Raw genomic sequence first — 12,627 nt, 5'->3', positions numbered from 1 at the left:
TGACTTTAGCATTGTTTTTCAGATAAACAATTATGTTCACTTGGCATGTTTCACAAATATCTGCAAACATATTATGGTATTTTAATGCGTTAGAAGAGTCAAAAACTTACACACAGCACCTTTAAATTGCAGCATGTAAAGCGCTCTCTGCCACCATATGAAACACATGGTTTTGACATTTTTCCATGTGGGATTTTACCTAAAAAGTGAGTAAACATTTTGCTTAAAAAGCAGTTTTGTTGACTTTACTTTAAAAAGTGAGTAAACCTGTTTTAATCAACTTAACAGTTCCAAGTTACTCTGATTAATAAAAGCTTTAACTCAGTGAATTATTTATCTATTTTGTTGAATAAAAATGCTTTTGTTTTTTATCTTTTGTGTGTCAGTGGAACTTGGAACTTTTAAAATATGCACAAAGATCATTTACTTGATAGTTTTAGGGCAATGGGTTTAGTAAAGTAGCTAATCACTTTTTTTTACAGTGAACTTTCTGGAAAATTCGCTCTGGCTAGTAAACTTCAGCTATTTTTTATGTACCATGGAGCGATTCATCCATGTTTTCTTTTGTGTTCTGTTCTCTTTCACTTTTGTTTAACATGCTCTTAATCTCAATTTAGACTGGTAATTATTGTAGAAAAACTGTATACACTTGTATGCTCGACATTATATCACTGCAATAGTATTTCTCTTTACTGATTTAGCCAATGTAAATGCCAGTTATCAATAAACAGACCTCCTTCATTAGAGTTTGCATAAAAATGTAAATTTTCAAAAAAAACATCAATTTAAAAAAAAAAACATCTCATGAAAGTTAAAAATGTTCCCATTTTGATTTGATCTGATCTTATTAATTAGACATTTCTCACAACAGCCTCAAAGTTGTTTAAAATTTAATGAATAAGATCACGCTTTATTTTAAGATGCAATTCTCCCTATTGATAAACTATTAACTATGACTTTGACTCAATAAACTGGTGTTTTTCTGCTTATTATTAGTTATTAAGGCAGTAGTAGTAAGATTAGCGATGTAGAAAATGATTATACAGATTATGTACTTTTATAAGTACTAATAAACAACCAATATCTTTATAATAGGCAACTAACAAACCCCAAGTCAATAATAAGAAATGGTACTTAAACTAAAGTTACTATTAAAGGTCCAGTGAAGTGCTTTGAAATATGCTTTTTTTTATTCAATGTTTGATGTAATCTCAACCGAAATACTAAGAGTGGGTGGGACATCGTGTAGCTCCTCCCCCTTTTTAAAAACAGCCAATGGTGTTTTGTTTTATCACAGCTCTGCCAGTTAGAGTGGTTGAGCTCAAGTGCATCAACGGAAAAGCAGATGAGAAGCGTCTTGAAGGCATGTCATATTCTAGAGAGCATTTGATTGGTCAAGAAAGCCATTGATCCACATTTGTCAGTTTTATGTCTTCTAAATGTGAATTTTGTCACTGTTTTGGAGCACACTACATTATGATATTCTAAAGACTAACAATACTGATACTAACACCTAAAAAACTTGATTTTAATTTCATAGGACCTTTAATAATATAAAGCTATAAATCAATTAACTAACCCAAAAGTCTATGATTTCTGGAGTGGACATTTGCAGCCTTAGCATATTTGCACATATTATTCTGCATGTGGTGTTTTGTTTGGTGAACATTGTAGATTATTTTACTGATTTCACCAGAATATTGATCAGAAAAGCTCATCAGAGTCCCGAAGCACAGCAGTCTCCGACCGTCCTCTCCGATCGTCGTTCTCAAAGGTGTCCGGAACGGGACCTGACTCAAGTTTGTCATCGCGTAAGTGAGCAACATTGTATGAGATTTTATATGCCAGCTACAGTTTAAATGTACGCTCATACTTGGTGTTGATGTTTCCAGAAGCATCAGTGTCTTCTATTCCTGTGAGGTCAGCAGAAAGAGAGGAAAAGGGGCAGCAGAAATCGCCATCATCCTCACCATCATCATCTCCTCTGCAGTCAGCGCGGGACAGTGGGCAACCGTCCTGGATGGAGCTCGCCAAGAGGAAATCATTGGCATGGAGTGATATGACTATGGACTAAAGGTGACAGAGGTTAAATCTGGGGTTGGATGATGAGTCTGTGCATACGGTTTGTAAGTTTGAAGGGCTTTTCATGTTAAACGTGGATTTAAAGTGACAGTGGTTTGCTCCATATGAAGCTCAGCAGATGTTAAGTTAATGTTAATGTCAGCATAAACCAGAAGTTGTTGAGACTTTTATTTCAGTATGTTAATGTAGGGAGCAGAGCTTTCTTTTTGTGCGTCATTCCCTCATAGCAAATTAATGGTAAGAGGGGCGTGGTTAAGAATATTAAGAGTGAAGCATCAAACTGACGTCAACAGAAGGACCACCACTCCAAACAGGGAAAAATGGCCATTCTTTAATTAAAGATTATCACAACAAACTTTTTTTTTAATGGAATAACTTGCATTAATTAATTATTCACCTAAAGAATGACAATGTGCGCTAGGAAAATGAACATTGTAAATCACTTTTACTTGGACTTTAAAGCGGTGCATTCTGGAAGTGAACCAGAATTTGTGTATTACTGAGGGACAGTCACACATTTGTCAGTCACTGAATCTCTTAAAGGGACAGTTCACCAAAAAAAGATAATTCTGACATCATTTACTCATCCCTTTACTCATGTTTCTTTCTTCTATTGAACACAAAGATATACCTAAGAATGTTAAAAAATACCAGCCATTGACTTCGATATTTTCTGTTCTTCTGATGGATGTCAAAGGCTGTTTTTTCTCCAACATTCCTCAGAATATCTTGTTTTGTGTTCAACAGAAGAAAGAAGTTCATATATGTTTAGAAGCACTTGAGTGGAATTTTCATTGTTGGGTGAACTACCCCTTTAGGTTTACCTATTTACTGTACTGTATGTTGCTTGCATTCTCTCCTTGTGAATTATGAATGCATTAACCAAACATATATATTTTTTATTTTTCCAATGAAGTTTCTTCTGCTCAGAGAGAAAGCATTCATTTGATCAATTGTATTTTTACAATTTAAAGGGATAGTTCACCCAAGAATAAACATTCTGTCATAATTTACTCACTCTGTTTTTTCTGTACTGTTGAACCGCACAAACATTTGAAACACAGGTTTATTGTGGATACGTACCCCTGTCTACATTTCTTGATAGCTCAAATTATGTAGCCAGAGGTATGTATGGCTGCATTTTGTTTTTAAAATGAATGCTACAGGACGATATGAGGCCGCCGACGACTTCTGTTCCTTTTAGCACAACCAGCTTACCGCTTACCTCTATGTTGATGGCTTTTCCGGTGCTACAAGTTTGCTCAGTCACTCACCACGTATGGAGATGGACTTGGGACGTTGAGCTGAGTTGACCGCAATTACAAGATTTGAGTCTGGCGAAGAGCAGTTCCAGATACTAAGCAAAACAAAAGCAAGAAGTAAATAAAAAACATTTCTGAAAATGTTTCTGAAAACTGAAAATATGGTGAAATCACTCGACTGCTTTTCTTTTTCTGGATTGCTTTTTAAAAACACTATCAGTTGGGTTTAAGGAAGGGGTGAGTGGGTCAGTAAGTTGACAGCAGGCTGGCCTGGTTGGCTGAAGTGTAAATTGCACCCTCCTGTGGATTTTTGCGAGAAGAGGAGGCGCGAGAGGAATTTGTGATCATCAAAAATTGTACACAGTGGTCTCTGGTGGATTTGCAATACCAAAAACTGCGAACAAACGTACCTCCAGTTCCATATTTGGCAGTTCCCAGAAATGTAGGCCTGGGTACGTATCCATAATGAGCCTTGGTTGAACAGTTTTAACATTGCTAATGAGAAATGTTTTTGAACAGCAAATCAACACATTAGACTGATTTCTGAAGTTTCATTTGACCTTGAAGTAAAAGTCAGTTGTGTATCAAAGAAAATACAGCAGTTAAATACAGCAGTTAATGCAGTTAAATACAGTTAGTTTAATTGTAAAGATAGATATTTAACTGTTTGTATTGTATTTTTGATCAAATAAATGCAGTATGAGATGAGAGACTTTTTTTCAAAAACATTACACATCTTACTGAATTATTCCAATCTTTTGATTGTCATGTGTAAGCATCAGTAACAGAAAACAAATATGTAAGTAAATATCCTGCTGGTGATGTGTTTTGTAAAAGTGCCACAATACAGCACAACACAACAGTGTAACTCTTAGAGATGAAGGTGAAAGGAATTCAGGTTCACACTCAAACAAAAGTGTCCTGAGTGAGATCTCAGGAATAGAAACTGATGCTACTGTATATGTTTTACCCAAATCTATATATTTGTTCCTGTATAATATATTGCTCAGTGTTTCTCAGGTTTACCTTTTCTTGTATTTTTTCTTGTTGTCTGAGTATTAATTTAATTGAATATGATTATTCCTTTTCTAATTATGTGTTTTATTTATTTCCGTGATTCCATCCGTGGGTTTTTATGTATTGAATCATTGTATGACCTGTTGATTCTCTGACACCTATTAGGTTTAAAGATTTCTCTTATGTTAAATTATGTGACTGTAAAGAATATCATGTACTTTGAAATATCAAATTATGGTCAGCTTGCTTTTGAAAATACTCATCTTAAATAAATTCATCACACTAAATATGAGACCTGTGATTTGTAGTTTATGGCAAGGCAAGGCAAGTTTATTTATATAGCACATTTCATACACAGTGGTAATTCAAAGTGCTTAGCAGGTATAAAAGAGACAAGTATAAGAAAATAAAAACAAATGATTAAAAACAGATTAAAATGTGTTAAAACAGTTTATAAAACAATGAATCTGTCAAACGTAGCACAGTGCTTATTCAGTAAAGGCACAGCTAAACAGATGTGTTTTCAGTCTTGATTTGAATGTGCCTAAAGTTGGAGCACATCTGATCATTTTTGGAAGCTGATTCCAGCGGCGAGGGGCGTAGTTTCTGAAAGCCAATTCAGCCTGCTTTGAATGAACTCTTGGAATTTCTAATTTACTTGATCCTAAAGATCTGTGTGATCTGTTAGGTTTGTATTTAGTGAGCATATCTGTGATGTATTGAGGTCCTAGGCCATTTAGTGATTTATAGACCAGTAATAATACTTTAAAATCTATTCTGAATGTAACTGGGAGCCAGTGTAAAGACCTGAGGACAGGTGTGATGTGCTCTGATTTCCTGGTTCTGGTTAGAATTCTGGCCACACTTTCTAGATGAGCTGAAATGATCTGGCTGTCTTTTTTGGGAAGGCCAGTAAGGAGTCCGTTACAGTAATCCACCCTGCTGGTGATAAAAGCATGAACGTTTCTCTAAGTCCTCACTGGAAACAAAGCATCTAATTCTTGCAATGTTTTTGAGATGATAGTATGCTGATTTACTAACTGCTTTGACATGACTATTGAATCTCAGATCTGACTCCAGAATCACACCATGATTTTTTACCTTATTTTTTGTTGTTTGGCCCTTAGAGCCATTAATCTTGAGAACCTCATCTCTGTTGCCAATTGCAATGACTTCAGTTTTCTCCTTGTTTAACTCAAGAAAGTTTTGGCACATCCAACTGTTAATTTAATCAATGCTTTGGCAGAGGATGTCAAGGGGGCAGAAGTTATTATGCAATAAGGCTAAGTAGATCTGAGTGTCATCAGCATAGCTGTGGTAGGAGATTTGGTTCTTTGTCATTATTCGGCTCAGTGGGAGCATATAAACGTTAAACAGGAGAAGTGCCAGAACCTCTCCCTTCATCATAAAAATGCATACATAAAAATACAACAACAACTAAAAAAATGTATTATTTAAAAATAAAGATGCTTTTTTTTTTTTTTACCTATTTTGAAATGCCGAATTTCAGACTTGCATTCATGTTTGTATTAACTCAATTCAATCATTTTTAAAATTACTTGTTTATTTTAAGTATTAATTTTTTTATGTGCATTGTACTATCAATAATATGAATTCAGGCTCCCATATATTTATTTTGTGGTGTTATTAAAAAGAGCACATTTGGTATAGCAAATTACCAACACATAGATCCATAATATTTTATTTATTTGCAATTATTCAATACAATGAATACATTAATATTATTATTCTACATTCATTTTAATAATTTTTTTTGTTTATTTTTTGTATTAACTGAACACAATCAATAGCGATTTTAATAAATAATAATATAAATCAAAATGAACTGTTTTTTTACAGTATATAATACATGTATTTTTATGTGAGATTATCATCAAAATGCCCCAGAACACAAACAATCGATACATGGCAATATTTTGTACTGACATACAACAATTAATACCAAAATCGATTTATAAAACTCTTTAAATTCAGTCCTTATGTTTGGGTTTCAATATTGAGTTTTAAAAATGTATTTTATACCAAAACACCACCTTTTTATTTTGTATTTTATATTGAATGGTGACTGTGAAGGTTACAATACAATATGTACATATACTACAAATAGCTAACAAAATAAATATTTTTTTGTTCGTTCGTTTCTTTGATTTTATTTCTGCAAATACTTTGTTGTACTTTTAATATCCAAATCTTGAAATCACCATCACAATATCATATCTGAACCCAGTTTAGAAATAACTGCAGTTGTCAGGCGGTCCAGACGGCGCCGCTGTTTCGGAGCCAACAAACTTTCTGTTCAGTATCATGTAACGCCATACTGTGTCTGTACTGTAGTTGCGAAATAAACATGCAGTCTGAACGGGCTCGGTGCTCATGAATGTATACAGCACTATGCTTCTCGTTACTGCGTTAACGGCACTCTTCTGTGTTTGCGAGAGCTACACCATCAGGAGCTCAGTGTCATGGGCTGTTACCGGGGACGCGGCGGAAGAGGAGCTGGACACTCACTCGGACGAGGCGCCCGCTGTGCTCGTCGACAACATTGGCATCTGGAAACAGTCCTACCCGTCCTCGGTGTACCGGGAAGGGGCCGAGAAGAAGCCCGAGCAGATTTCGAAAGGCGAGGATGTGTCGTCCGCGTCCCGCGTGTTCTCATATCGGATGGAGGAGGTGAAAGTGCCGTCCAGCATCCCGACGCCACCGCCTCCACACGAGGAGACAGCTAGAGTCGCGCGATACATGGCGCATCAGGGGGACTGGGGGCTCCTGTCGACCCTCTCCACGCTGGAGCAGGTGATGATGCGATGTTGACCGCCCTGTCGTTCTCCCCGAGTGCCCGTTTAGTGATATGTTTTTTGTGCAGCTCTTTCAGCTGTCAACAAACAAAAAAACAAACAAAAACAAACCAGCGCTTCGGACTTATATACTTACATTTGAAAGCATTGGCACTGGTGCCATTCAGCTCTACATATGCTGGCATCAACACGCTGCAAATGCAATATTACTAATATAATAACATTTATTTCACCCAGCCAGCTGAAAAGACAAAATAGACCATTTCCACTAAAAATACCTCAAAACATTGCAAGCCATCAAAGTTTAACTATTAAAAAAGTACATTTAATGGTTTAGTGTGTTTTGGGACATATTTCCATTTGGATATTTTAAATATGCCACCAATGGGTGCCAAAAATACTACCAGAAACCCAAAAACCATTATAGTTTCTATTAAAATCTATATATTTTTCAGTAACACTTTACAATAGGTTGCATTAGTTAATGTTAGTAAATGTACTAACATGAACAATACATTTATTTTTACAATACTGTCACATCAATAACACTGTAATTGCTCATTAGTAAATGTTAACACATTATATATATATATATATATATATATATATATATATATATATATATATATATATATATATATATATATATATATATTTTTTAGTACAGTACTGTGACTATAAATATTACAACCTCACTATTGAAGAAAAATTACGCTTTATTTTTTGTGTTCTATTACATTTGCAATAAAGAGCAAAAATAAAGACATTTAGTACAAATAAAAGTGCATACATTTAATCATATTACACATTTAATATATTTTTTAATATATCATATGAATACCCCTGCCAGTGGTTCTCGTTAGTGTTACTACTATAAAACCATGACTGAAACTATGATTTGTGGAGATAAATGACATGATTGTTAATCTTTTAAAATGAAAAAACATCCTTTGAATGTTGACACTATTTTATCTGTTTTTAACGCTATATAGGCCGCTCAGTTAAATATCTGGAAATGCAAAAGTTCAACCCTGGAGTGTCATTTAAGGTTATTGCATGATTTTAACATCTGTAACCTCTGATATATAAATATTAATTTGTGTTGTGTAAATGAAGTGACGGTTTTTTGTCAGTCTTTATTTTCGCCAAAAAGTTTGAAATATAGGCCACATATACAAAATATAAATGAATAGATAAATAAATACATAATAGAATATTCATTTATTCTTTCTCACATGTCACAATTCCAATACAAACGGCTTTGAATAAGCAGTCATTGTCAACACTGAGGCACAGGTGGACCTCATAGACCCCGCTGAACCTTTTTGACCCTGTTTGTTCCTTTTCCTGCTGCAGCACATGCAGGTCACATTATAAAAGAATTTATTGAAGAACGTTGTAAACCGGTAACCATTGACTTCGATAGTATTTATTTTCCTACTTTGGATGTCAAAGGTAACCGGTTTACAACATTCTTCAAAATATCTTCTTTTGTGTTAAGCAGAACAACTGAATTCAAACCTATCAAATCTATCACAGAACTTTCATTTTTTGGGGAACTATCCCTTTAAGGGTTTTGCACTCTTTAGGGATCATAACAAAGTTTAAACGTTTTGCTTATTTTAGGGTGCTGTTTATACCTTGTCTTTTTAGATTAGAGGACTTCCATTTGGCAACATCTTCTCAGTCAGCGACGGTCCAGCAGACAACAGCACTGGTGTTCCTTATTTCTATGTCACGCCAATGGACAACACTGTAACTGATCTCCGCAGCTTCCCTTTTGCTTCCTTAACCTTCTCTGAAGCAGAAGGAGATTTCTGCAGGTTTGTTGAATTGCTAAACCTACTTATTTAGATTAGATTATCTATTTCATTTAGTTTAGATTATCTTGATTACTGTTTTTAAAATTACTGCTTTTTTATGTTTTTTTTGTTGACAGTTTATGGTTATTTATTGTTTTTATTTATTGTGTCTTATGTATGGTGACCTTGAGTGGTTTTAAAGGTACTTAAAATAGATTGTATTATTATTATTACATTGAATACATAATTGTGTTGTACAGTGATGTGTTTTCCTGTGCATTTTCCTCAAAAGGAAGCAGGTTTATGACCCTGAAGACCCTAGGTGCGCTAGACTCACTTTGACTGGTAAGATGGTGGAGGTAGGACCAGAGGAGCTTGATTTTGCTAAAGAAGCCATGTTCTCCAGGTAATATGAACAATATAAATCATACACAACGCTGTGAATGCAACAAAAACATTTTAAATCAAAGCTGGGAAGTGTACTATGTCTGATTCTGTTGGTCAAGTATATATAGTGCAGTCAGTGTATATACTAAACTATTTATTACAGTTTATCAGTTCACTATAGTTAATATAGTAAGCTGTAGCATTCATCAAAAAGTATTATAATATGTACAGTATAATACATTTTATCGTAGTATGGTTCACAAACACCCTAGTATTTGTTAAAAATTACTATAGTATTTTTTTTAATTGAGGTAAAGTTGGTTTTATATTCTCTCAGTGACAAATTGTGACATGCTTCCTATATTGTTGACCACAGTACTTTGAATATTTGGCTTAAAATCACATGTAAGTGTGACTTCAAAACAACATTACCACTATTTATTTGACTGAACAATGTTGTACAATTATTAAGTGTTAGCAAGCTGCTAGCCTTCTGATTTAAGCATGGTGAAAATATGCTAGCAGCATGATGTAAAAAGGCTAAAAATATGTTAAATACATGCTGGCAACATGCTTAAGATGGTAGTAAGTGTTATTTCTTGGTTTTATGGTTAAACAATGTTAGGAAAAGCCTTAGCCATGTGTTAAAAAGCCAATCATGCTAATTTGTGCAAGCTTTAGGTTAAGGCATATTAGTGGCATCTTTAAATGTGTTTGTGAAGTGCTAGAAATTTGTTAATGATAATTCATGCAAGCAGCATGCTAAACAAGCAGCTTTCAGTGACAATTCATGTTAGCAACATGCTTAGTGTGCAAGGTATACACTAACAACAAGCTAAAACATGCTAGCAACATACTAGACATCTTATGTGCGGAAAAACAAGCTAGAACTGTGCTAGTAATGTGATAATTGCAGCTCAAAAGTGCTAAAACATTCTTAAAATATTTTGGGATGGCTTTCTCTGGTCAATTAAACAGTTATTAGGCCCACACGGAATCTGTGAGCGCAGAAATATGCAGATTTCCACAGATTTTTTTCCCATCATTGAGTCTATTTATTTACTGTAAATGTTTATAAATTTATATTTATTCAGTCTTTATATTAATTTTAGTAATATTGATGGATATTAAAATGTTCATTTGATTTATTTGCAATACAGTTCAGTTTGTAAAGTATTAGTTTCTTTTGGTAGATACATTATATGACTTGCTGTGTTTATCAAAGAAGTGGATCTAATTGGATTAGCATTGCACAATCATTTCACATAAATCTGCAGATTATTTACAAAATTCTGCACAGAATGCCCGCAGATTCTGTCTGGCCCTACTAGTAGGTTGTCATATTAAAGTTTTTTCACCTACAATTGCACTCTTATTTTATACCTAAGAGGTACTGCTAATGCCACTGATATTAAGCATATCAAAATCTTTTCTTAGGGTGAGCGGTGTGTTTGTAAAGTTTTGTTAAAAGTAATTTGAGTGTTTTCGCTGTGTTTAGGCATCCGGTCATGAAGAAGTGGCCCCCTGGACATCAGTGGTTCTTCATGAAGATGGTTTTGCAGCAAGTTTGGCTTCAGGATTGGTTTGGTGGGGTGTCCGTCGTTCCACTTGAAGAGTATTTCAAAGCGACACCTTTCTAAGGCCAAAATGGCAACATCCTATCTTGAGAAGCAGAGCTGAACTGATTATGGACAGAAGGTGGTTATGCTTTTCTTGCTACTTCCAAACCAACATAGGCTCATTCTGAAAACGTTGCATATAACCTATATACATTTTTGGAGATCGCAAATATTGTATCCAGAAGTACGTTTGGCTACATTTCGTCTTTTAAACAAATGTTACGGGGCGGTATGACGTCGTTCCTTTTCTCGTTTACCAGTTGACTGCTTACCTCCATAAGGACGGCTTTCCTGCTGTTACCAATTTGTCCAGTAGCTGGCCGTGTACGTTGGCGGACTTGAGACTCAGAGAGGAGTTGATCATGGCAATGGGGTTTGAGTCTGGCGAAGAATGGTTCTAGAAAGTGCGTAAGACAAAAACAGAAGCCAAAAAATAAAATAAACAAGTAAATAACAGGGTGAGACTGTGGTAAAATCTGAAAATGTGGTAAAAATCAAGCAAGGGCTTTTTTGGATTGCTTTTGATGTTGGTTGGGTTTAGGGAAGTGATTGGACGCTGGTCAGTTGGTGCTTTTGAAAACACTCTTCATCATTCATTCAGTCGACAGCTGCCTCTGGTGGATTTACATGAGAATAGCAGGTGCAAATAACACTACCAAGAGAATCTCGGTTTGAGATCTTAAAAAGCGTACACAGCGCTCTCTGGTGGATTCGCAAAAACAAAGACTGCAAAAAAACATAGCTCCTGGGACGTATTTTGCGATCTCCAGAAATGTATAGCGGTACGTTTTCAGAACGACTCTGGGTTTTTCCAAACAGTGTTTTTTGTAGGTGTTGTTGTTGTTTTGCAGTGATGCCAGTTCACTGCATTAGGGTGTTCTTAACAAATTTCAAGTATTTGTTAAATGAATGAATTGTTCATTCAAAGAAAGTCTAAAATTATTAATTAATTAAATAATTCCACACTTACTAAAGTTACATTGAAAGAAAAGTTATTAATTCGTTATACATAAACATTCAAATCACTCATATTAAATATTTCCACCATTTATGCCTTCACGAAAGTATGTACTTTCTATTCTGAATGCTTTACTACACACACAAAAACTATATACCAAATAGCAGTAGAGGTTTTAGCCTGTTTTCTCTAAAACTCACACTTTACGCTATATATCATTGAAGGTCTGAATTTTCATTAATGGCAGACGTGTGAAATACAAGTCATGTGCTTGCAAATTTAATGTTCATGGCATCTAATGCATTTAGTTTATGGTCAGAATTGAGGTGTGGTGTGTTAATACAGTATGTTACACTACCTAATACTATAATGTAATCGTCGGCTTAATGAAAAATCTCAAATAGCTGTTTGTGCCTTGCATTACCTCCTCACATGAGCTGCTCAAATAAAATTCTAAATAATAAGTGATATTGTATTGTGGAAGTCAATTTTTTTGTGGTTTGCTTTTTAATTTTGTTCTTAATGTGAAATGAAGAGCAAATGACGTGGATTTCAAAAAGGATTTATTAGAGTAATTTGATTATATAATGCATAATTAAGCCTAAAATAATATTGCCAGGAGACTTCAGAAAAACTGTCTTATGTAATACTGTATCTGGCTTAAGCTGAATTAAAAAGTGGTCT

The 12,627-nt window shown here is 34.7% G+C and overlaps 2 protein-coding genes across 4 annotated transcripts in view; both read left to right on the top strand.

The window, feature by feature from the left end:
* The window catches only part of cracdla (cracd like a), a 37,929-nt gene extending 33,293 nt beyond the window's left edge, over positions 1 to 4,636 (top strand). For all 3 annotated transcript variants that reach the window (XM_056465073.1, XM_056465072.1, XM_056465075.1), the window contains 2 exons: positions 1,697 to 1,811; positions 1,893 to 4,636. In XM_056465073.1, coding sequence (XP_056321048.1) covers positions 1,697 to 1,811; positions 1,893 to 2,074 — 297 coding nt within the window. In that variant the 3' untranslated portion in view covers positions 2,075 to 4,636. The remainder of the gene's footprint in view (positions 1 to 1,696; positions 1,812 to 1,892) is intronic.
* A 2,041-nt stretch (positions 4,637 to 6,677) lies between these two features.
* On the top strand, positions 6,678 to 12,411 carry creg2 (cellular repressor of E1A-stimulated genes 2). The gene is made up of 4 exons (XM_056465356.1): positions 6,678 to 7,175; positions 8,831 to 9,000; positions 9,272 to 9,385; positions 10,865 to 12,411. The coding sequence occupies exons 1-4, from the start codon at positions 6,756 to 6,758 to the stop codon at positions 11,004 to 11,006; spliced, it is 846 nt and encodes a 281-aa protein (XP_056321331.1). The 5' UTR covers positions 6,678 to 6,755; the 3' UTR covers positions 11,007 to 12,411.
* Positions 12,412 to 12,627: the final 216 nt, after the last annotated feature.

This window comes from Danio aesculapii, chromosome 9, assembly GCF_903798145.1.
Source record: "Danio aesculapii chromosome 9, fDanAes4.1, whole genome shotgun sequence".
Classification (NCBI taxonomy): domain Eukaryota; kingdom Metazoa; phylum Chordata; class Actinopteri; order Cypriniformes; family Danionidae; genus Danio; species Danio aesculapii.
The sequence above is the reverse complement of the archived record's forward strand: the minus strand, read 5'-3'. Positions and strand labels throughout refer to the sequence as shown.